Source organism: Vanessa atalanta, chromosome Z (assembly GCF_905147765.1).
Source record: "Vanessa atalanta chromosome Z, ilVanAtal1.2, whole genome shotgun sequence".
NCBI lineage: Eukaryota > Metazoa > Arthropoda > Insecta > Lepidoptera > Nymphalidae > Vanessa > Vanessa atalanta.
In genome coordinates, this window is record NC_061902.1 from 5,538,478 (window position 1) to 5,564,700 (window position 26,223).

A 26,223-nucleotide genomic window follows, 5' to 3' on the forward strand; every position below is an offset into this window, starting at 1 on the left:
TTTCCGCTTTCCATTTTTTAGTACGAACCATAAAAGAATGCTACGTAGGATCAATCGATTTTTTTCACGAATTAGCCATTTCAGTTGTCAAAGTATATTTTAATTATGCATCTTGCGTGATGCTACCAGTGAGTGATGTTGCCCGTGAAAAAAGGCAATTAAGTTCTCTGTTGGAAAAAACGTAATTACTTTCCGAACAACCTATTTACATGATAAAGATAAGTTAATAAAACATTATATTTCAACTAAAATTTGAATAAGGTAATTTTTGTAAACCTTCGAATTGTTTTAAGTCTTACATTCTGATTTGATTCGTATTGTTTGAACTTGTTGCAGATACTTAGCGAAAGTGAGCAGCTGCGACGAGAGGTGGATTCTAGTGGGCCTCAAGATGAACTTGAATATTGGAAGAAGAGAGGAGCACAATTCTCTCAACTCGTCTCCTATTTACAGGTTTTAGTATTTATATCATGTGGACTTAGACAAGGGACTTATCGACTTTAATATTTTAATGCTTATATAGAGTCATGTGACTAGAACCTTTGCTTATTAACGAGAAATCGCAGTGTCTTAATCAGGCAAGCATTTGAAATTCACCTCATGCTTGCCAGCCAAGGAATATTTTGAGGAAACGTGTAAGTGATGAAACGCTGCCACATATGCATTTTCTACGATGCGTCAGCGTAGTATGTTGGAGGCTCCAAATATTCTTCTAAAATTGTGAGAAGAATTTTGTTCACAAGGAGGCATTTATTAACTTACGACTTTTTTAAACAAGCTTAATGTACATATATTTTATTAGTTTTTTGTTGTAACAGAATAACGAAGTTCAACTAACTTTAACAAGTCTTCAACTGGCGAATTCGAAAGTTATAAAACTATGGCGCGACACGGATCACAAAATAACCTTTTGTTACAATGAAGCCAAAGATAACGCCAAGTTCATTCAAGCCATGGAGAAATGCTGTCATTCATTGTATCTGGACGATCCTGTTAAAATCAAAGATTCCATATTGAGCTTACTGCAGACGGTCAGATTGATTCACAGTGTTTCACAATTCTATAATACATCGGAAAGAATATCTTCGCTCATGGTGAAAGTAAGTATTCAACTATAAAATTGAGTTTAAAAATTACCAACGATTTCAAATTCAAGATTTTAGTTTAATTATGTGCATTTTTTAAGATAACCAACCAAATGATTGAAACCTGCAAGCAGTATATAACATGCCGTTTTAAAGAAACTATTTGGTCTCAAGAGAGAGACCAGGTCAGAGAGAAGTTGATCCATTGCATAAATCTGAACAAAACATACAGAGAAACTTACACATTTGTAAAGAATCAACCTTTTCTACCGAACACAGAACAATTTAGTTTTTCTGAAAATTATGTTTTCGGTAAATTCGATACATTTTGCAAGAGACTCAATAAGATAATATCCATGTTCGATTTAATGGATGACTACAACCATTTGTTCGAGAAGAGAATGGAGGGTCTACTTTTGGGTGAAGGTATGTCTAGTTACATTGCCTTTGATCTTTGTAGTAGTTTTTGCTAGAACTTGAACTCCAAATGGGCTAACATTGGGAGTTTAAGAAAGTTTTCTCTATTTTACAAAATAGTCCGCCCAGGGCTGGAAATGGATCGAGGAATAGTATGTGGTGATCACCGCTTATAATAGACATTGGTAAGAAAACTTAATCATTCCTCACATAACCAATGCGCCACCTACCTTGAGAAGTAAGATCTCTCATGTGTTTGTAGTTATACTGACTTGACTCTGCTTTCAAACCGGAACACAACAGTAGTAAGTATTGGTATTTGGTGGTAAAATATGTCATTGTGGGATTGTGCCTATCACAGGGGATCAAAGGGGAAAGTCCTACCCTCTCTCTTAACACATTCCTATAACATGTTACAGACCTTGAAGAGGCGATGCACGCTTTTAACGAGGCTAAGAAAGCGGTAACGTCATGTCAGTATGATTATCTCGACTACAGAAACAACGAGTTTGACAAAGACTATCAAGCCTTCGAAGAGAAAACCAATACTCTCCGGGAGTCGATTGGAAGCACTATCGAAGTTAACTTTGCTAGTGTATGGGAGACGCCGCAGGGAATTAAGTTCCTTACTAGGTTTGAGAAGGTACATAGATAAAAAATATAAATATTTCAGTTATAACGGTATCATTGGTCGAAATTCATCGATCGTTTATTACCGACAAAAATATATGATTCATTGATTCGATTAATAAGAAGTCTGGCCGATTAGATATCTTCAAGCCACAAAGCCACATTAATTTTTAACTTTGATGCCCTGTGTTGTTACTTGTTATACAGTATGAACGTAAACTATGATTTTTTCATATTCAATATATAAGTGATCTCTGTGTGTCAAGTGCATGTGTAATGGTTTTTGATTAATTTAATGTATTTGTAATGATTATTATATAAAAATATTAGGTTTCTTCATATCCAATTTAATTGCGCCTAATTTTATTTTCTGTATTTACGTTTAAAGGGATACAAAGTTATTGCATTACGTGTATAAATAAATTATACGTTAATATATAAATTCTGTGGCCTGGTACTGAAAATGTCACAATTTTTTTTTAAATATTTATTTAACATATAAGCATAAGCATAAGCTTAACATGACATCATTGCATGAAATCATTGAACAGATTTTAATGATATCTATTGTACGAAGCAACCTTGAACTCCAAGAAAATCCAAGTTTTTTATCCCTGACACCTGACGATCAACCCTTAAAATGTGAATAAAGCCGGGGGCGGCAACTAGTGTTTAATAAGATTGATTTTTTTATGTCTGATAACCAAATGTGAGAGCTATTAAGCAAAGAGATTTTACACTAGGCTACAGAATAATATTACAAATTAACATTTTCAGGTCAGCCAAAAAATTCAAATAACAAAACTCAGCGAGAAATACGATAGAGTGTTAAAGTATAGCGAGAAGGAAGTTGACAAAATAATGAAAATGTTTAAAAGGCAAAAAGACGATCCGCCTTTACCAAGGAATTACTCTCCCGTAGCTGGTAAGTTGAGCATTTCCTAATAAATCATCACGACACGTTAAACAAAAAAATAACGATCCACTAAATTGCCTTACACTTGATATACTATCGTATGTTCACTGGAACTATAATTTTGTGAAAAATAACAATGAAAAAACCTGTAGTCAATCAATTTGTTGGAATTTATCAGTTCAGTCAAATTCAGTTGTAAGACTTGATCAAGTTATGTTCATAAGTAAAGTTCCATAATATTTTATAATACCTGTTAAATATATTCACGTTTCATGTCAAACTCAACACTACGCATAATGTAATGCTGAGGAATTGTGTTGAGCTTTAATTATTTATTTATTGAAAGGACGTAGTGGGATAGTCATATACCGTATAGGAACCACTCATTGCTTTTATATTCTACCGCCAAATAGCCATTATTGTGTTCCGGTATGAAGGGAAAGTGAGCCAAAGTAAATACAGGCACAAGAGATATAAAATCTTATCTCCTAAAGTTGATGACGCATTTGTGATGTAAGGAATGGTTGATTATTTTTGGAGCACCAATGTTACAGTCAGTAGTGAGGCAAAATCTATCCGAACGCCTATGAATTTTATAAAAAAAAACTAAGCGTGTGATTTGGTCCGTGGATATTGTGAATGATTCAACAATATCGGTGAAGGTCGTATAAAGTGGGCGCGCTGCCTGATGTACAACATGACGGAGACGGTGGAGAGCGTGTGCGCGCACCCCGTGCTGCGCGCGCTGCCCGCGGCCGCCGACATGATGCGCAAGTACACCGCCACGCGCGCGCTCATACACAACTACGAGGACACCATGCGCGCCGTCTGGATGAACCAAAATGTAATCCTTTGTCATAGTCGTTATTGAAGTGAACCGCTCGCATTTCTTACAACACCTTCTGATCATATCCTCAAACAATACATTGTATTATCGTGTTCCATTTTAACCGCAGCGAAAGGGACTTAACATCTTAGTTTTTTATCCAAGGTTGGTGGTTCATTGGTGATATGGTTAAGTTAGGTAAGATATGGTTGACGTTTGTATAATGCCAATATAATCTATGAGAGAATATGATTGAATTCTGAAATATGTACCCATTCAATATTAAAATAAAAAATCGATGGTCCCCGTGGATGAATCATGCATCTCTTAACTGAATTGTAAACTACTGGAATTAAACATAAACAGTCAGTTGCTTAAGAAGAGAGAGAGAGAGGGGAGACCTTTCTCCGTTGAACTGATATGGGCTGATACTTTACAGTCAATTTTGGAGTAGTTTAAATAAATTGACTTAAGAATTGAAGTAAATTGACTTAAGAGGTGATAAAAATTGTGGCTTTCTTCGTAACGCAAAGGCAGCTAAAGTTAGTTTTCACGTATGAACCTAATTTCATCTAGTGATAAGTCAGTCAGTACTCGTTGGTAGAAAAACATCGTGAAGAAATCTGCATGTGTCAAGTCAGTCAGTACTCGTTGGTAGAAAAACATCGTGAAGAAATCTGCATGTGTCAAGCGAAATTATTTCATTTGTGTACCACCACCACCACCATATCGTGATGCCGTGGTTAAAATGTTCCTGACCTTTTCTAAAGAAGGAGGGGGGGGGGGGTATCTTTGCCTAACAGTAGGACATTTGTAGAATGTTTGGACAAAAATTTACTTATTTGGGGGACATTGTGTGGGCAAGGGACACCAACTTTACTTATTGCAGGATACCCAGATAATTTCGAAATAAGAATTGAATTATCAAGTAGTCATAAAAGTTGGAAATAGTCACAAATCACAATACGTCACTATACATTGCGCGTTGAAAAACCAAGCAGTTCCTAGGCAGGTTGTACCGCGGCTACTGATCACTAAGTCACTCGCCACTCAAATTGCTCAGGAAACACTTGTTTCAAGGTCACCGTTGCTTATTGCTCTATTTAAGCGAGTCCTGTAGCAATCGTTACAACTAAAACCTTACCAAATGTGTTTCATTTTCTTTAAGGCCATACTAAATTCTATCCGGAAATCATAGTTCTTACCTAAGTATAACGAGAACAAGCCATACGATTTTTGGTTCATATTTATGTTTAATGTTTAAATATTTACGAATAAATATGAGAATATAAGGATCTTAAATGCAAATCAAGAGAGATTATCATTAATTGCATTAAACAAACGTCATCATACCAATTTTAAATGCGTGTAAGAGTCTATGCAACGGTTGTCTGGATTCTATACATAAGAACCTAAACTGAGAAAAATTAGAGATTTGTTCTTTTCGATATAGACATAAGGCAGATATATATATCGCGATAATATAAGTATCTATAAGTACTCGGTTTCTGTCGTCAAATTACCTGCGTTCATTGAGTCATCTGGATACGTTATTATAAACCATTTAAATTTATTTAGTGCTTTTGTGGAATTCAATCCAAACATCATATCAATCATTATATGAAACTAGCTGTGCCCGATTATAGGACTTTCGTACAAATATCCAAATTCCGTTTTACCCATTTAGAGGTGGAGTTTCGTCAATTCTTAGCGGATGTACACACCCTTAAAATACCTGCCAAATTTCAAATTTGTAAGTGTTATGGTTTCTGAGACTTCGTGATTAATCTGTATAGATTAAAATAAATTGCCGAAGTTTAAAATAGTTTTTTTTTTCCAGCTATGGGACGTCGATGATAGTCTCAATAATACTTTGTTGAAGATAGACGATTCCGGTCGCATCACAGTCAACTTAGATCACACCATCAAATTATTGATAAGAGAATCGGACTGTCTCGTCAAAATGGGTCTTGAGCTGCCCATTGTGTGTCATTCTTTGTATGCGAAGAAAAATTATTTCACGCTTGTAAACGATTCCTTACAAGTGAGTGTGTGTTATTTATACTCAGCCAGTTGTTTAACAATACGTGGCCTTCGCTTGAAATACTCTTTGAATTATCTCATTGTTCAGACGCAATCATTGACTTAAGTTTTCAATTTTTATTTTAAATCATATAAATGGTTTATTTTTGAATTATATTTAGGTTTATGGTTAACACAGAATGAATTTGATATTTTTGTTGTTCAGTTCCTACTTGAAGACTATCTTCGTACAGTTCGGCAAGTCAAGCTAGAAGTGCGCCCTCTCCTTCTGCCTCAAGTCGTTCGTCTGTCATCTCTGCTGCTTCCTGGCCTCCGAACAGTATTTTGGACAAGTGAAGACTGGAAAGCGTTCATTGACCGCGCTAATGCAGCTATTAATAGTTTCGACGTGCTCGTAACGAGAGTGCACGATATATACACGAATAGAATTATTTACATGCTCTCTGGAATGCAAGAAGTTACTTTGATCGCCTTACCAGGTAAATATTTTAATAAATTTACCATTACTATACTAATCAGATTATATTATTCATAACGCAATAAAATAAAATCTTAGCCTGCTCGTTCATAGGAACAAATAAAAGGTTATCCGTTATAATAAATATGACTGCGCAGCTCTAATAAAATAATTAATTTTAAGTAAATGTAGTAATTGACATATTGTCCGCAAATGTGCATTTGGAAATAAAATGTATTATTCTTTAAAAGTATATACATTAAAAAATTGCGATCTGTTTAAATGTTTGTGATAAAAGAGTATACAAATTTACTTATAATTAAAAAAGATATTGTAACGCTTGTGTTTTAGAAGAAACGCCTTGGTCTGTGGAGGAGTTTATCGAGCACGTCGAGAGTGGATGTCGGTAAGTTGATCCTTGACAATCCCTCCTTGGTGTTTAATAATGCTTCATAACAAAATTCATCAAATTATTAAATGGGCAGACTTACTTTTCCATTTATAATATTAGTATGGACGACAGCAAAGGAATGTCCACACACATTATATTCTTATTAACATGTTAATATTATTTATAGCAATGCATGCGTGGAACTCAATAGAAAAAGTCTTATGGTAGAAGAGGCGGTTGAAGAGGTCCTCGATTTGGTCAAAAAAGCCGCGCAACAAGTGAAGCCGACTGAGATCAATCCGGACTTTGAGTTTCTCATAGCCGATGGTGGGTTTTATTAAAATAAATATCATAACACATATGTAAGTTTTGATAATATGTTCTTGTATTATTTGAACACAGACGACACACAGTCGGCCAGCGGCGCAGCGTCTACAATGAACGAGTCGACCACCAGTGGTCAGCAGGACTGGTCCGCAGTGTGGGAATGCTTTGAAAGCCCTCACCGTTTACTCTCTATACCCGCTGGTGGTTTGTCGAAGAGCATGCAGGTACTAACGATAGCCTTATATAAAAACTATTCGACATAATTATATCGATATTGCTCCCAAATTCAACTCGAAAAAGGTCATAGAAATGTGTATTTCTATTGGTTATAAATTATTAATAAAAAAAATTTGAACTCTGACGGCATCATTAGCAATCTTTGAATACTGGTACAGTTGCTTTTAAGGTTTTTAATTGTATTTATAATAAGTAGGCAGGCAGACAAATGCCTCTTGTGTCTGAAATTACACTGGCTAACTCACCCTTGAAACAAGATCACGAGAATACTAAATAATGCTCTTTAGCAGTATAGTATATGATGAGTTCGTGATACTTAAAAAATAGAGCTTCCAAAAAGCTGGTAAGGTTTTAGTTAATAGGTCAAAAAGGATTGGTTTCTTAACCTGTATTCTTCGAATCTCTTTACCCCTTTTCAACGCACAGCGTTAACGATGTAAAGATAGCCGCATATTATATTATTGCGTATTAAATACTATACCAGTATTTTTATTATTATATCAAAATCTATTGTTTTGACTGCGAAAATGTTCAGCTGCACAATTCGCGCAATATACTCGTTAATTATTATAAAAGTATATTGTCTATAATATACTGATCACTATGGTGTCTTGAGTCACAACATCACGAGCCAGAATATGTATACATTTATGTTAAATAATCTTGAAACAAAATTTGTATGTAGGAAATGGTGAAGAACGCAGTGAGTGAGATGCGCCGCTACTACAGCCGCAAGGTCGTCGACGTCCTCATCAAGGTCACGAGACGCGCTTTGGACCTCATCATCAAGCACTTTTCACAGGACACCGAAGTCATAGGTAAGTGTTAGCTGTAATTTAGCAACAGAACGCTTTATATTTGATTCGATTAAAATAATACATTAAAACTGGATAAATTAAAGTTATCGACAATTATTCATGCGAATGCAAAAACGGTTCTATTATAAAGAAGTAAATGCGTTTTGCATTTATTTCAAAGTATGTTGCATTTCAGGTATTTCAATGCATTTCCGGCATTCGGTCGTTACCTAAATTAAATATTCATAATTCTCATCATCATTCGTTGTTTTTCAGACATTGTTTTAATTTCGGTCATTCGTTTATTATGTACTGTTTGTTGCCACGATAAATAAATAAATGCCGCAATTATTCATAGACAAAAAGTATAAATTAATAAATAAAAAACGTATATAAATAAGAACCTATAGATAAATAATTATTCTGTAAATTCCTCGCAAACAAGTTACAGCAGAAAGGATTTTTTTAAAACCCTTTATCCCGTTTTAAAGCTAATTCTGTCGCATTTCTTGGTATGATTACAAGCTAACCGTAAAAGATTCAAATACGTATAAACGTCATGTAATGTTAAGCTGCCTCGTTGGTCTAGTGGCAAAAAAAAAAATGTTTGTCTCATATGAATAAATATGAGAGTGAAAGTGAAATAGAGGGTGCACCTGTGTATATACACACACACACACTTGAGCATTGTAATATGTCCTGCGTAGTCAACTGGTCTAGTTTGAGATTAGCCGCCGTGAACAAAATCGGTCGACATTACTATTTAATTTTTTTATTTTATAAGGTGCACTTTAAGTAACCAGTTGTAATTGACAGACGATACTTGTTAATTATTGACAATTTGGAGAGATGCATACTTTTTGCGAAATGCAAAAAAGACAATAATGACAATGATAGTCCAAAAATTAATGCTCTGCGTCTGGGTAGGTACACCCAGTCATCAGATGTTCTACCACCAAACAGCAGTACCCAGTATTGTTGTGTTCCGGTTTGAAGGTTGAGTGAGCCAGTGTAACTACAGGCACAAGCGACATAACATCTCCCAAGGTTGGCGGCGTATTGGCGATGTAAGGAATCGTTAATATTTATTACAGCACTATTGTCTAACTCCACCAAAAATCAAAATAATAATTAAATAATGATATCGAGGAGCATAAATTGTCGTTAGTGCTAAGACTGGGACTAGAATGATAAGACACATGTCTTCGTAACAGTAACCGTTATAACAGGTATTTTCTGATTTACGTATTTATTTTTATAGCAGAATTACTCTATGATACTGATAGGATATAGGATTTTTAGTTATCATTAATAACACTACGATAAAATACTTCTTATGGTATGCTTGGTAGACCTATTCGACTTTTGGTGGAGCAAAGTTCTGTAGTTTCAGGTACAGTCCCTTGATTTAATTAGGACATATTATTTACGGTTAAATGTCGTACACCAAACGTGTATCTGTTAGCACGTAATGTCGGTATTATTAACGCTATGTGACATCACTAGCGGCAACTGCTCTCTAGAGGAAGAAGAAACTATTATATTTCATACTTTTACGTAATACATTTGTATTATAAATAAAACGATTCCAACACAAATATTTATATGCACTCATAATTTAAAAAATAACTCCGCGTGTGTGTTGCGTGTAAGAAGTTCTACTTCTGCGGCATAATTAAAAATTGTATTTAATTGCGTGCAAATAAATAATTACAATAAAATAATAATATTTTTTTGAAATTTGTTCTTTTTACACCCAACAGCTTAAAATAACTGTCTTCATTTATTCCATACAAATACGCATATGAATGATTTTGTTGCATCAGATTTTTTTAAACCAAAACATGCCTTTCACCTTATCGATGAATAAAAACAAAAAAATAACAAAAATCAATCAATAAATTTATCCAAATCACAGAAAATAAACTAATAAACTGTTTGAATTAAAATACTGTGGATGCAATTAAAAGAAAAAAATATTTTAGAACTTTTTTTGTTTTAAATGTAAATGTCTAGAGGTTCAATAAAAATTTTATAAATGATATCTAATCACTAAAACGCCAATCATAATTGAATGTGACATCACACATACAGAAAGTCCTGTGAATTTTTATAAGATTAATTTGTGTTTACAATTTAAGTCGAGTTCGGCGGTAAAGAAATTCAAGTTGAGGAAATTTGGATATGTCGACTCATAATTCCCATATGTTTTTTCACCGACCTACGTCAGAACAGCGTGCAATAAGCTCCAAACCTTAGTCTCAAAAAGCAGAGGCCTTAGCGCCCCAGTAGAATATCTACAGATTGTTATATACGTATCGAGATATAGATATTTTTGGATATATTCCACCCCGATTCGCATGGGTGAAATTTGTAAATAAAGAAAATGATATGCCAATTATACGATGTAGCTTTCTACCAGTGGATCATTATATCCAGATATTCCCTCCATTTACGAACAAACAAATTTTACCTCTGTATAATATTAGTATATATACAATAAATAATAGTTGAGTGTTTATGAAACTTAAATAGTATTTTCCGAATAAACAATAATAACCGTCGTTGAGTTACTCGTCTTGAATATAGCTGACTAACCAAGACATGCGCAGAAAGGCTTGTTCGCCTTTCAACTCGAACCTCTTGTTTATTTATGTGTGCTTGGTATTATTGCGGGTGAAAAATACCTGTCGCTCTTACAAAAGATTGAAATGGGATCTCAAGCGTATATATAGTTATTAAACAATCAAACTAGGGTATAATCAATAAATTCGTATTTATACGAAATTTTAATTTATTTTTCAGTAAATGTTAACAAAAAATAAAAATTAACAAAACCGCTCGGTTTTGTTAGTTAATATTATTAATCATTTAATTTAACATACCTTGTGGTTTATAAAATTAATAATAACGACTACATTGCTATATGATCGTCGTGGTAGCCTAAGACTGAATATTTATAATAATGATAAGTTTTGTGCATGTTACATTGCCTCCTTTTTTTAATATAATATTTTAATTCATCGTTTGTAGTACTAAACAGGAATTAATATTCATAAATTAGTAATAAACACCTAAATAAAATATAAAACAATTGTTTACTGTTTTGGTTTGATTGTATTATGTAGAGGATAACACAAGTATTACTATTTCATATCTATCAATTAATTATGGATACATATATTATTACAGAACTCTACAATATTAGTTTTAATAAAATAAGTCTGTTTAATATTTATGCACAGTATAACTAACTTTTCACTTACAGTGATTTTATTAATTTTGTTTGTACTTAAAAAACCGTATTCCTTCACTTTCATGCGAGATAATATAACTTGAAAAGTATACCTAAATATTTTGCAGCTTACACTTAAAATTATTCTATTAATATTATATAACTGAGTTTATTATTTATTTACATGTTTTACAAAATATGTAAATTAAAAAATTAGTAACAATTTTTCTTTTCAAAACCTTACGGTATATATAAACTTCACGCAGATGTTTAACGTGGACAAATTTAGCCGCATATTTACTAGGGCAGCAGGAATGGAAGAAGGTTGAATATTCTCGTGATAATTGCGCATGTCAGTTCCTTAGGGTGTGTTGTGTACGTTACGCCTACATACACAATACCCGGTTAGTGCTACGTCAGTATTAATGGATTTATAATATTATAAAAGTTGGTAAGCCTTTGAAGCTGAAGCGGACTATACTTGTTTTTTTTAACATGAGTAACTTTTTTTGTTAAATTAAATGTTGCTTATTATCTTCATTGTGCTAAATGGAACACGTCTTTATTTAACTCTATGATGTTATTGGATAGTTTTAAAATATAGCGAATCAAACAATAAGTGACATTGTCACGTCTGCCATTTTGAATGTTTTCGTAGGAACAATTGAAAAGTTGTTTATGTAAAACATGAAATATTAGATACTCACGCAGTAAAGCTTGGTACAGAGACAGGGAAATAACAAATTTATTTTTCCAAAAACATAATTATACTTTTTTGTATTATTAGAAATGTATAATTTGGAATGCATTATTTGTTAGGTATAATTATTAACTTTGGTATAATTATTAATAACATTGGGAAATTATAAATTTCTGTAAATGATTTTTCTTATTCATACTATTAATAATAGGAATTCACTGTAGAGAAATAGCGTCTTAAATAATACATATTCTAAAATTTTATTGTATTAGTATGGGAGGATACCAAATTTATATATTTTATATAAAATAGTTTGACTCGTTCGCAAATTCATCAAGATTTGGTAAAAATCCCCTTCTCTAGTAGTAAGTAGTAAGAAAGGATTCTAGTTGACATGCGCAAACCTTTCGCTATCCCTCTCTTGCTTCAAGTTTCTGTTGATTGCTATTTCGCTATGTTAGTATACATATATGCATACGTCCCCCACTTGAACACTAGAGATAGGTCGACCTTCTGTTGATTATGTTCTCTTGGTATAAGCGCGGATATTGCGGATACGATCGTTGTCATTCACTATCCGCAGTTCTTTGATAGCCCCAGATCTGAATGTTATACAATAGATTGGTCTTGGAGTTGTTATACAATAGATTGGTTGTGTGTTGTCCAATGGTTTAGTTTTTATTTTTTATTTAAAATTGATCATTTTAATAACAAAATAAAAGTTTTTGACAATTTGATAAAATGTATTAACTAAAATACAAAAACGAATTTGTTTTGTATATTTTGTATATATGTTATTCTTTCCCATTAAACCTGTACTCTAAAACTAACTCAATGGAAAAGTGAACCTTGCCAAGTTGTATCATGTAACGGACATATAATACTGTATTTTATTGCCATATCTATTTAACGCCATATCTATTGTATATGAATAGTTGTAATTATCGTTTACTTTGTATATAAAATTATAAACCTTATACAACTTTTCTAAAGGTGCATTTTTACTTTAAATTTATATATATAATTCATCGAATACATGCTGGTAATTTTTTAAGAATATTTTCATGTAGTCGTATCAGTCAATTGTAAAAGAAGACTGGTGATTATTTAATTTATTTCAACAAACGATCAATCTACTGACATTGTTGAATATTGACCCTGAGTTTTTTTATGTTAAAATTATATTGATAGTTTTAAAACTTTAATGATTGGATAAAAATTTAAATTAAATTGTTAAATTTTATATCGATATTAATCTCATTAAACATTAAACTCTATTAAATAGTCTCTAATAAATTACAATGTATGGAATGATTACATATTAGATATTTATCATGAGTATTATTAGCATGTTGGGTTTACTGCTTTTTTTTTGTTCCGATGACATGCGCAAAGGGGAGTTATAACTCCTACGATTTCTGTTAACCTGGTATATATGCGGCTCTCTACATTTCCCGTAGATATCCATATCCGCAGTGTGGTTGAAATTTAGTAAAGTAAACTCAGACAGTGTTATAAAATAAGTTTAATTGTAACGATATTTTTAAATAGTGAGCAGTATTAAATATAAATTTCAGAAAATACAATAGAATATGTAAATATAAACTTTAAATTAAAAGTAATATACGCTAATGGCCAACAGTCTACATACATATATAATATTTTATATTATTGATACATTTTACGTTCGTAATAACTAACTGGTAAGTAAGCTATGAATACCGTTTAGTATCATTTTTGTATTACATTTAAAACACAGCAATTAATTAATTAAACCTTAAAAATAATATTAAATATAATTCTTAAATTGATATTCATACTTTTAATTTCTATTTTTTATTTAATATATGAATAAGTGTTTTAAATAAACATTATGGTAATGAGCATAAAATTCGTTGGTTAGGCTTGGAACACCGAATCTTAGTCCCAAAGATATTTCGTTACTTGTTCGCGTACCACAGAGCGCGATGGATAGTCGTTTGGAGTCACGAGCGACACAAGTGGGAGTTGGTCGCCTATTCGACTACAAGGTAAGCGTAGTGCTCTTACTAACAGCATTGCGACTTATAAAAATGTAAATTACTTGGTGTAATGCTGCTTATTCAAAAACTCATTGCAGAGCAAACTAAAAAATATACATAGGAAAGTGTTAGAATATTTAATGTTCGAATAAAAGTGCAGTGAAATGTGTATAAAGTTGATATCATCCTTCAAAAAAAAAAAGTATAAAGGGGTGTTATATATTATTATACTAAGTTTTTTATATTATATAATTATGCAATCTTACTGCAACAATACGTACACGAAAATTTTGAATATTTTTTATATGTATATGATAATCGTAAAATTAAAGATTTATGAATAATAAAAATCATAACATATGGCATAAAAAATGTTCAAATATTTTTTTAATTTTAATTATTTAAATAAATTAATCATAGCACTTTTGGATGCAAGTGTCATTTAGTTAGAAAACAGTGTAATTCATACATACATAGTCATAATTGGTCAACAAATAGGGATCGTAGTCGTTACGTAATCATGAAAGTTTTAAAAATTCAACTTTAGATTTACTTGTGTTAAATATTGTTAATTTATTCGTATCATCTATAAATAGATTGTGTATACACAAAAGTACAGTTAAAGAAAAAAGTTGTATATAAAAGTAAGTTTAAAAATTATGAAATACACATGCGTATTTCCCCACGAGTGGGAAGAGCATTATTTTTAGTAGACGGAGACCATTCGGATCAGTTCAAATGACATGCGCAAAGCGCAACTGTCACTTTCGCACTTTCATTTTCATCGCGTATTCTATAGTTTAAAATCGATATATTTCTACTCGACAAAGAATAACGTCGGTATTATTACGGTTGGGGATATTATGACTGCATGATGCTGCAACTTCTCTGTTGTCATTTCTTATTTAGTTGCTTTTCGGCATCTGAAGCAGTTATTTTAATATATTACAACAAAAGATAAAGTGTAGTCAAGTAAATTCATTCATATAAACTATAAAAAATTGTAATCTAAATGAGGAGAATTGTTACAATGTAATTGTTGGTGAGCTTCTAAAGAATTACTAATTGTAACTGAAAATACAGTGATTGCTGTCTATTTATATTGGAAAGCATAAAGATATAGCATTTTTAAAATATATGCTGAAAAAAATATCTGTAGATTTGATTGCAATTTTTGGAAAAACTATAACAGGTTTAGCTCTATAAATAATATATTTCGCGGTATTAGTCCTTCAATATAAATAGTACAGTAATTATAAAATTTTCCTCAAAAAAAAAATAACCTTTCCTGATTTGACCAAGTTCTAAGCTTGTTAGCTCGTTCAGACTAAATTTATTAGGAGCGTGCGTACGTAGTAACGTATAATTAGATTATTAGTACTGAGTATGGTTGAAGAGATCGCTATTCAATTTATTTTATTAAAATTATATGTAGGCGTATTAAATCAAGAGGAAATTTTGCTTCTAGTCTTTCGTTTTGGTATAACAGTAAATGTAAAAACAAGGTTATAAATATAATGTAAATAATATAAATACAAAATTTTATTGTTTGGATTTTTGTTACTTAATCAAGTTTATACTGCAAAATTCAACAAAGTCATACTACAATTTTAAGTTTATAATCATAAAAAATAAGCGGGTGGGTAATATAGTATAGAAAAAAATATTATATTATAATATTTGCATCCTATAATAATTATGGATGATCCTACCTCCACCGATGTTAATTACGAGGTTTAAAGTTAAAAAAGTTAATTAAAATTAAATTAAATTAGAACATCTCGTTGTTTCTGCTATAGACAGCGGCTTGTAGGTATGATCTTGATAACGATAATGTATATACTGACTTTTGAATTTTGATGGAATTTTAAACAAGCTCGTAACTATTTCACAAGTATAGAAGTCAGTATAGACGCCGATGTATTGAGGATATTTACTTCATCTGTTATAAACACTGAAGTTATTGTCAAAGACTTTCTTTTTCTTTCTTTGTTGCAGTCACATCAGGTGTGCCCCAAGATTCTCTCAATTTATCTGAATATATAGACATATTGTACGAAAATTGTTTCAATATGTTATTGAAGTATTGTTATGATTATTAATAAATACTTTTAAATTTCTGCTTGCGTTTTATATTATCATGACTGACACTTCTTAAGTTAAGACTGATTGATGTGAATGAATTATTGATTTAAATTACATTCATTTTATTGGTATAGTTCAACTGGTATAATAAATTTGAAACACACGACATATTCCTAACTGACTTATTTCATAATAAATAAATTATAAGTTTTTAAGTGATGCTAGTCTGGATTCTAGTTGAATTAGGAAAAAGTAGAAGTGCTTGCTTGCTTTAAGGAGGTAATCCAAACTGGCTCACTGGAAATACATTAAAAATTAATGTAAGGTTGTTTGTGTTTAAGCTTATATAAAACATTGATGTGGTTTATTATTAAACATGGATCGAATTTTCTTTACAACTGAACTATCCAAATATACCATCTATGTACATGCACTGATTTGACAGATAGTTGATACTTATATTTTATGTACTTTAGTTTGGTAAAAAAAAATCTCATTATTTGTTTCTTTGTTTTGGTGACAGAGATCAACTTGGACATTAATGATTAACAATTAAATTAAAAAATTCCTTAGCCTTTTGTCCATCCCAGGTAATTCTTTCAAAGTATGGCTGAAAGTAAATTATTTGAATTATATTTAAATGTTTTTTAATTACAGTTTAACATACATGTTGATTAATTTATAGAGTATATTATACAAAATTGTTAACATTGCAAGGATAGCACAATTTTATTTTTGTGTAAATAAATAACAAGTTTAGTAATCTGCTTGAGATGTAAAGAAGATTTTTTGATCCTTTCTTTTTCTTGCATCCTACTAACTTTGTTGTTTGATAGGTCCAAGATTTATATTTTATATGGATGGTTAAATTCTTGGTCGAATAACATATATTACATAAAGAGACTTGAATGTTTGTTTGAATTTTTATATAGTGATCAATAATTCATTTAATTCAATACACAATTGCTGAGCGTTCTAGTGACTTAATTTTATTAGAGATTCATAAAGATGTTGTTCCTGACCGGTTTCGGCTACGGCGACCATTTTCAACGGAGACCAGCCAACTGCGAAGTGAATATTACAGTGTATATTACCTTAATTTGTATGTACCATGTAAGGACAATACAACACGACAGAGAGAGAGAGAGAGTTCAAGTGTAACACCAAAGATGATTTACATGCTTTCCGAGGCACGGAAATGTAAAAACTAGTGGCTTTAAATTTTCATGCTGCAACTTAAAACTTCGCCCTATATTACCAAACATTTTTTTGTCAGAAAACTGAATTACGTTTTATTAGCCTCGGACTTTGAACAGTGAGTTTAAAGCTAGGCACTTTAATAGTTAAGTTTCGTTAATAAAAGAACAACTGCAATTCCTGGTTAACATAGCCTGATTTTATTTTACCTCTTATTAAGATTCTGCGACTACAAATTCGAAGATTGTATTAATAGGAACTGAGTCACTCAATGCATACCTCCATGATGCCATTACACATATGTCCATGTGTGCTTGTTATTTCTCATAATAAGAATGAACCTGACGTATGTGCTCTGAGAGTGAATAAAATTAATTCTATTCATTTACATCCACTTGCTTTGATCTTTTCGTACAAGGATTATTACATTTATTATACCATTCTAATGTAATATCGTTGTCAATATAGTGAACTCGACAGCATACGTCAGTGTCATGTCAACGATTTAGCTTTAGTTGGCTAGCCTGATAATATTAGTCATTGGAAAAAACATAAACGTAACTCGAAAATAGTTAAAAGACAATGTTCTGTATTTCTAAAAAAAATAATATTTGCTTTGTAGATTATTGAGAATTCAATCAACAATTATTTCTCGTTTGTATTCTTTTTATACAGCTTCTGGTTTGATCTTGCTTTTCTGATAGCTGCGTTCAAACGAAACTGAAATAAAGGTAAGTTGGTAAAGATTTTAGACACAATGGATTTTTAAAAAAATATATTTCATGCACTGTAGATAGCTTGATGAGCTAGCTTTTACAAGTTTGTATAAAAAATACTTTGTATCCACTTTTAAACATGTTGTGTTCACGGAGGAGTTAAAATTTGTGGAGAATGAGCGCAGAAAGTAAAAATTTATATATAATATGTGTTTTAAATATATATTAAATAAAATAAAACATATATTGTTAAAAGTCATACTACCAATTTCAAATACATTATAGTCTGTAGTAAAACATAAAAAAAACATCCAATAGCCATCAGCTAAGAATTGAATTAAAATGGAAATTAATGATAAGGGTTCGATTAGTTAATTATTTTTCGTATTTTTTAAATAACATGAAAATAAAAGCAATATTTTGAGAAAAATAAAACGTTTCAACGTTTCGTTTAAAGTTACCTATTTATTTGGGAAATTTCATATAGGAAAAAGGAAATAAGGATTCATTGTTGTAATTAATATTCGAATGTCAGATAATATTGATGAAGTAATATTATTCTGATGATCAATCAAGATTATATAATCACCAACATTATAATCATTAAAAGGGTAACGAATCATCTTGTGTTACCAATTACCAATCAAACAGTAACAATTTGCTCTAGCTTCCAAAAATAACTCTACCAATTGCATAAAATTAACATGCATTTCCAATTTCTGTTTATAGAAGTTTAGCATAATTCACGATTTCAAAAGGAGAAATAAACTGTCAGAAATAGCGACGATTTATTTGCTTGTCACTGATTTCACAATAAAAATAAACCATATATATTCTCAATGAGCGTTCAGTAGCAAAATATTAAATTAAAATAGTTGAGAAATAAATTAGTCAAAACTCAAAGCATTTATTAAAAGTAATTTAAGATTTGCAATATTAATTCCCTGACTCTATCTTCATCAACATATCGGCTCGATAGTGCATAATAATTATATTTTCATCTAAATAACAAACATACTATAATTTGAAGTATCCTAAAATAGGGTTTTTATATTTTTTTACCGATTGTCACTATGTGACTACGTGAACAAATAAAAATAATACGTGTAAATCGTTCCATTTGGCAATTAAGTACCTCTACGTATTGGTTGATTCTTGTTCTATTTCTTACTTCTTATTTTTTTTCTGTTTTTCATTGTATTTCCACAATAATGGAAATAGAAGAATAGGCCTGCAATTTTAAATAACCATCACTATGCAACAGTAAAAGCTAATGCCTTAATTAAATTTAAATTACAATAGTTTTTGTTACCGATATTCTGGGGTGGATAATACTAAAAACTTAATTCGTAATTAGAATTCAAACTATTTATTTACTATGAATAGACCATAAAAACATATATACAGCATGAAGCATTTTGCTATTTTTTGCATCTTAATTGAAATCACTTCATTTCCTCAAACTTTAAGTTTCTAAAGGTTCATCAAAAATAAAATTGGAAATATTAGTGATGTCAACTTACGTTGGTTACAAAAGATTTTTATTTAACTAAAAGAACATTGTTACGAAGCTATGCAGGTAATGATGATTTTCTGAAGTTTTAAAATCTATTCTAAACAATTCAACAGACAAAACGTTTTAATTAATGCGAAGCGTAAAAGTAAATATAAGAGTAACTTTTTTTGTTAACTAACTAAAATTATAAATCGATATGTACTGGCACAACGATCTTCTTAAAATTATGTTTGCCTGGTGCTGGATAGCCTTACTACGCCCCTGCATTTTGAAAGGGTTATTGTATAGAGCGTTTTAACTTTTAAAGTGTTGATTTGCTTACTATGCAAGGGCATGAAACGATGTTGACTGTATTTCAATCGCTAATTAAAGTTGTTTGCTATTTTAGATTATTTTAACAATCAGATGGTAGAGATATTAGATATTCAGTCAAATAATTAAACACACATCCATTGAACGCTATAAAATATTTTTAGCGAACATTTCCATCCATAGGCAAAATATTATGAATTTCGACTTTAATAATTACTTAATTCTCTTGTTTTCATATACTCGTAGTGTTATATCAATACATTTTGTGCAATGGATGGAATATAAACATCAAATCTCTATTACATCATTTTAATAACTCTCTAATCGGCTTGATTATTCTTAGGTTTAATATTTTTTTCGAAAACACTCCAAATACGTTTTTTTACGATTTTCACAAACATCATGTTTTAGAATTTTCATTCTTTGAAAAAATATTCGCGTCGTTGTTGCTAAATTTAAACTTAACTTCTTGCTTGCAGAATTCTCGATTAAATAAAAAAAATTACCTACATTTTTGATTGACTAAAATTAATCTTGACAATCACATCATATACGTTGCGGTGTTGTGAGAAAATACTTCAACATTTTCCACTCTATAACAAATTTTCAAAGTAGAACCCAGTACCTCCACTTCCAACATAACCTGAAATTGGATGAAATAATATCATAGAACTACAGAAAATGAAAGTTTTTAAACAAACACATCAAGTAGGCTTTTGACTTGCACCGTTTCGGAATGTAGATTCTACCGAGAAGAAGCGGCAATAAGCTCAGTAGTTACTCTTTTTCAAAATTTAAAATAAAAAGTTATGTTAGTTAAATAGTTAATTTATACTACCTAGAATTCAATAAGTATTAGCTCCACCCATCTATATAATATTGTATTGAATTATATGCTTTTTTATTGATGTATTTTTTACAATCGGCTTGAATTTATGAATCTTTGAACATTAGAAAGGTTAACCCAATGTTTTTATTTTCAAGGAAATTTACAACCTGTCTCTTTTTATTCACGCAGACGCATTACAGTCTAGTGTACGTGCGTTAAAGCGATCAATACGACCAAGTAATGAAAAGAGTATTTTTATCTCGCTCATACATGAATGAACTCCCATACTATTCTACTAACCTGGTACTTTCTCGTCTATCTGCCAGCCTATATATACTTATGGTCTTTCTTTCTATAAATAATTAAAAAATATATTATTTCTTTAGGACGGCCCTTCTCGGTACACGATTCCAATTCTATGCTTTTTCTATATATAATTTTCAGCGTGAGCAGATTTTTTTCTCTGGTTGCCCATTTCTAAAACCTATTATGAATCTTTTACTATAATATGAATATAAAGCGCTGACACCATTGTTCCGTAGACCTTTCGTTGCAACAAAGGGATAACGACTGGTATAAGAAAACAATATACGTTGTACCGGCGATCTGTGATAGCAGGATGTTGTTTTGCGTTAAAAGAAAATGTAGAGAGCACTAAACTATTTATCATTATAAAATTAAATTGAAAGTGGATAACTAAAAAATTCTAATATCCGCCCCAGATTATTTGTGAATCCATTTAATTATACGATTTTCATCTCAATAATATAGCATTGCGAGTGTAAATAAAAAAAAATACTTATATTGACAAATATTTATATGCATATAAATTTTAATAAAGAAAAATAAAAAAATTGAGCTATAGAGTCGAAAATAAGTTATTTTGCTTGAGATCCGATCTTTATTTGAAACAACAAATACAAAAGGAAATGGAGTTCTTCGTCTAAAAATTTAAATGATCTTCATATTCATATTGCGTTATATTATTTTAATTTCTGTTTATTTTATTGAATTCTAAGAAGAATATCACTGATTTTTTAAATAATATATATTTTTAATATTACTGATATTGTTAAGTATTACTGAAGTCATCATAATTTTTATTTAACTCTCCGTGTTATTATTTTCCAAACCCAGTAAAAATACAAGCTGCAAGTCCTTAAAATGCTGTTAATTCGTTCGTAGCATAACATGTGTTACGAGCGCTACGACGTCGTAGCTATGAGATATAGCTACTTAATTGAAGCACTAAAATTGCAAGACTTATTACTTTTATAAAGTGCAACGAGTAGTTCAATTTTCAATAGAATTCTTATTGAATATACATGTTCAGGTGATATCAATATTTTAATAAATTATGGAAAAGTTTTAATAAAAGATAAATATTCCGAAATATTTTCCCACTTTAAATTAATATTCTGATTTTGTCTAAAATTATTACTTATTGTTATTTTAAAATAAAAATAATAATTGAATTATCTTTATCAATTGTTAATTACAAAAAATACTTTTACCTACTTTAAGAAAAAAATATTCAGAAATATAGAGCGCCATCTTTCATTATTTTTATGAAGTTAGTTTAAACCTAAATTTGCAACCTGACGAAAAACACGAAAGCATATATTAATAATATATGCTTTCCTAAATAAATATTATATTAATATTTATGACTATTTATGATTTTACGATAAAATAAATAAATATAATCATTCAGTAGCGGGTGTTTTTTAAGATTTAATAATGGTCAAGATGCGCCATCTTGTCATATGTTATTGAACTTTGATGTTATCGACGTCAAGAGTGAGTTGTTCGGTGTATTGCACCTGATTTTAAGGTTCTATTTTAACACGTGCTTTTTGAAATACAACGCATGCGTATTTTAATTTTCTCACTGTATGTTGTTGAAATTCACCATTATATACTAGGGCCTATTAGCTCAGTGGTAGAGCGTTACCAGAGGTAAAGGTCGCAGGTTCGAATCCTATATAGGCTGAATAACCATTTTTGATAATTTTTTTAATATATCATTTTGTGATAAGTAATTTTGCATTCGTAAAAATCTCTGACATAATCTACAAAACTATGTTTTCGCTTTAATTAAAGTCATAAATTTATATCCTTGTAATTTAAATTAGGTATGAGTATATAACACGCATATTCATTTAGATAGTTTTAATTTTGTGATAATAAGAATATTTTTATATATAATCTAATGTTGGTTTAACCGTAATGCCTCAGAAAAGACCCATCTGGGTCTAAGACAGATTATATGAACAATGCTTTGAGTTCCAACTTTCTCCTCAAGGAACAAGAGGTCTTTGTCAAGTAGAAGGATATTTTCAGTATGTTTTTTTTGTAACGATAAATATATTTGAAATAACGATTCCAATAATTCATAGTAATATTGCACTCGATTATGAATTCCTTTAGTGCATTATTTTAATAAAAAAAACGTAAATAAAATACCTGTAAACTTCATTAAAATAAAGAAAAATATGTACATCTACAAATATCGTAGCGTTGGTTACGTATTTGCTCTGGACCTAGAGATCTCGTAGCAATAAAAGACATCCATATTTACTAGTACAATGCAAAATCAATTTATGTGTTTGAAACTGTAATTAATGGGCCTACATAGATGAGATTGCTCCAAGTAAAAATAATACTTACGTAGCGGCAAATATAACTGCTACGAGACGTAGACATAGTGTGTACTTAAATAAGTGCGTGAAAATTCTTCGGCTGTGCTGGATGACATATTAACTGGTGTTTATATGTCATATTGTTTTTTTAATTAGAGCAGCATCGTCATTTTATCCATCTGAAGTAGGGATGGTTAACTTGTATACTATAATAAATAGGCTTTTCATTTAGCTCCATATAAAAAAAATATTACAGACACAGCATTGCGTATGAATTAAAACGAATTTTCATGTATTAATGTTATTATGGAATTACGTTAATTTTTGGGAATTATATATTATATATAAAATAATGTCATATATATATAATAATTTTAGACAAAAATATTAAAAAGGTCAAAAGAAAATCTAAGAGTATTAGTATTTTTAATGTTTTTAACTCAAAGAAACAGGGTATCCTTTAAAGTCTGGATTTACCCTGTTTACTTTGAGCTGCCCTAATAAAATTTTCTCTCCCTTATATGCTACCGGGGTTAAAAAAATCTATAGCGCGATTCAAGCGAGGTACAGCGTTGTCTAGTTGGCAGGATAGTAATGGTTTTTTTCCCGTAGTATTATTTGTAAAAATAACTTAAATGTGCCTTATTATGTTTAATTAAAAATGTAATGTTCCTTTTTTGCTACTAGACTAGAAAAACAAAACAATATCACGATGAAAATAGCATCAGCGTCATCTAGTTCGCAGGATTGAAATCAAAATTTACCATTTAAAATATCAAATAGATGGGTGGAAATTATGAAATAAATTTGGCGAAAGATAAGCTGTTTTTGGAAAAACCAATTGCCAGAACAACTATAACAAAACAATGTACTAAAAATAATGGTAAAAAAACGAGGCATATTTTATTTATTCACGTCAAATAATAATATTCTAAAGTTAATGGTATTTGGAAACCACTATGAATTAGATAGTGCTTAATTATTTTTAAGATATGTCGTAAGTTTGGGATAAATATTATAATGTGATTATGTTAATTATTTATATCTGATTTCTGTTAGTATTATGTTATTTAGTTATGTTTTGTCTGACGATAAGTATTTTTTATATATTTACATAGACCGCGCCATCCTGTTCCAAAACTTAGAACCACTATCTGAATGATGTTCCTTTCATTTTGCCTTTTGGGAATAGTTCATATTTTTCAATATCTAACGCGGGTGTCGCTGTTTTATACCTGTAAAATTATGTAAACCTAATTTATATGTTAATAATGAGCTCAGATGATTAGAAAATCGTACTAATAAAGTAAAGGGAAAATGGTCAATTGCCACATAGGTATTTTTCTTAGTATTTATCTTTAATGCTAAATACATTTTTTTTACTTGTTCCAGTTTATTTCTGTAAATGAGACGCATATATCTATCGAAGAAATTAATGTGATTAATTATTAATTGGCTTAATTTAATTTAGACACGCGAATTTTGTAGGCCCAGGAATATAATTAAGTATTTTTATTTTCAAAATTATACTACTTCAGTTATACATTCATATAAAATAGCTGTTGTGTTATGTTGGACCTATCTGTTCAAACTGATCTGTCTAAACATACTATTCCCAATCAACATGGGAATTGAATTACGGTAAAAAAAATTGTCTGTAGATGTTTTTGCTGCAGTTACGGGTATGCTACGGAGGTAGAGCTCGTAGCAGTCAACGCATCGAATAAATGGTAAATAAGCAAGGATCACAATTTATTAATTATAAAAATATGGAATAATAAAACTGTCAACTTCATTTTTGTCTTTAATATCCACCTAAAATGAAGAAAATATTAATGAGGACATTTATATATAGTATGAGAATTGCTATGGAAGTTACAATCCGTAGCAATCAATGTATCAAATAGAACATGTAAACTAAACGACAAACACAATATTATAAAAAAAATATTATTATATTTCTTTTCATATTTCTTATTTCTGAAATTGATCTGCTGAAATTAATCTGCTAAAATTGAGAATGTATGAAAACATCCTCTCAACAATCAGTGAATTCTACTTATAAACCGTAATTCGAGCTAATAGGCTTCACCAATCTTGATGATTTTTTTGTTCTGTCCGTAAACCAAAAGTCGTTCTCTATTGGCTTGGTCTCAATCATAATTTTTCGACTAAATTGTTTTTATTGCTTTCTGATGAAAAGTAACATTTAGTACTTAAGTTTCAGCTTCTGTAATTCACAATTTTACCTATATTTAAATCAATATTATAGTTTATTTTTGACTTATTAATTTAGAAATAGTTAAAAAAAATATTTTAGCAAAAGTATAAATATAATTCTAGTTTCGTAAAAATAGAAATAATATTTTCATTTTTGTTTTAATTATTTTGACTTTATATATACATTTTCTTTGTAAGGACACGTAATGCTTAACTGAAGAACGTGGGTATATACTCAATCCACATCACTGAATCTTCATGTGTTTTTGTTGTGTTAAAATGAATCTTGTGCTTGGCGTTGAAGGAAACATCGCCATAGTTCATTTTAGTCAACCACTATTTATGTATTGTCCATATCATATCTGAGCATATATAATAATATATAATAAACATAAAATTTCTTATTCATTAGGATTTTGACAACTAATAAATTTATAAGTATTGGGTATCAGAAATGGTTAAACTGGCTACCCATCCGGCGGAAAAGCTTAAGGTTTGCTTTATTTGTGAGTTCTTTACGTACGTTCTCTAGGTTATATGGTGCCATGGCTGAAAAACAGAAATGATATTTTAATTTTATTCTCATTTTATTGGCATCTTGTAAAGTGAAAATTGCAAAACACT

At 30.5% G+C, this 26,223-nt stretch overlaps 1 protein-coding gene across 1 annotated transcript in view; it reads left to right on the top strand.

Annotated features, from left to right (window-relative positions):
* The window catches only part of LOC125075799 (dynein axonemal heavy chain 5), a 154,697-nt gene that overhangs the window by 2,524 nt on the left and 125,950 nt on the right, over positions 1-26,223 (top strand). Inside the window, exons 6-17 of the mRNA XM_047687562.1 lie at positions 337-453; positions 819-1,100; positions 1,187-1,511; positions 1,922-2,145; positions 2,910-3,057; positions 3,711-3,892; positions 5,715-5,918; positions 6,123-6,396; positions 6,726-6,780; positions 6,953-7,092; positions 7,168-7,316; positions 8,015-8,147. Of these exons, the coding sequence (XP_047543518.1) occupies positions 337-453; positions 819-1,100; positions 1,187-1,511; positions 1,922-2,145; positions 2,910-3,057; positions 3,711-3,892; positions 5,715-5,918; positions 6,123-6,396; positions 6,726-6,780; positions 6,953-7,092; positions 7,168-7,316; positions 8,015-8,147 (2,233 nt within the window). The remainder of the gene's footprint in view (positions 1-336; positions 454-818; positions 1,101-1,186; positions 1,512-1,921; positions 2,146-2,909; positions 3,058-3,710; positions 3,893-5,714; positions 5,919-6,122; positions 6,397-6,725; positions 6,781-6,952; positions 7,093-7,167; positions 7,317-8,014; positions 8,148-26,223) is intronic.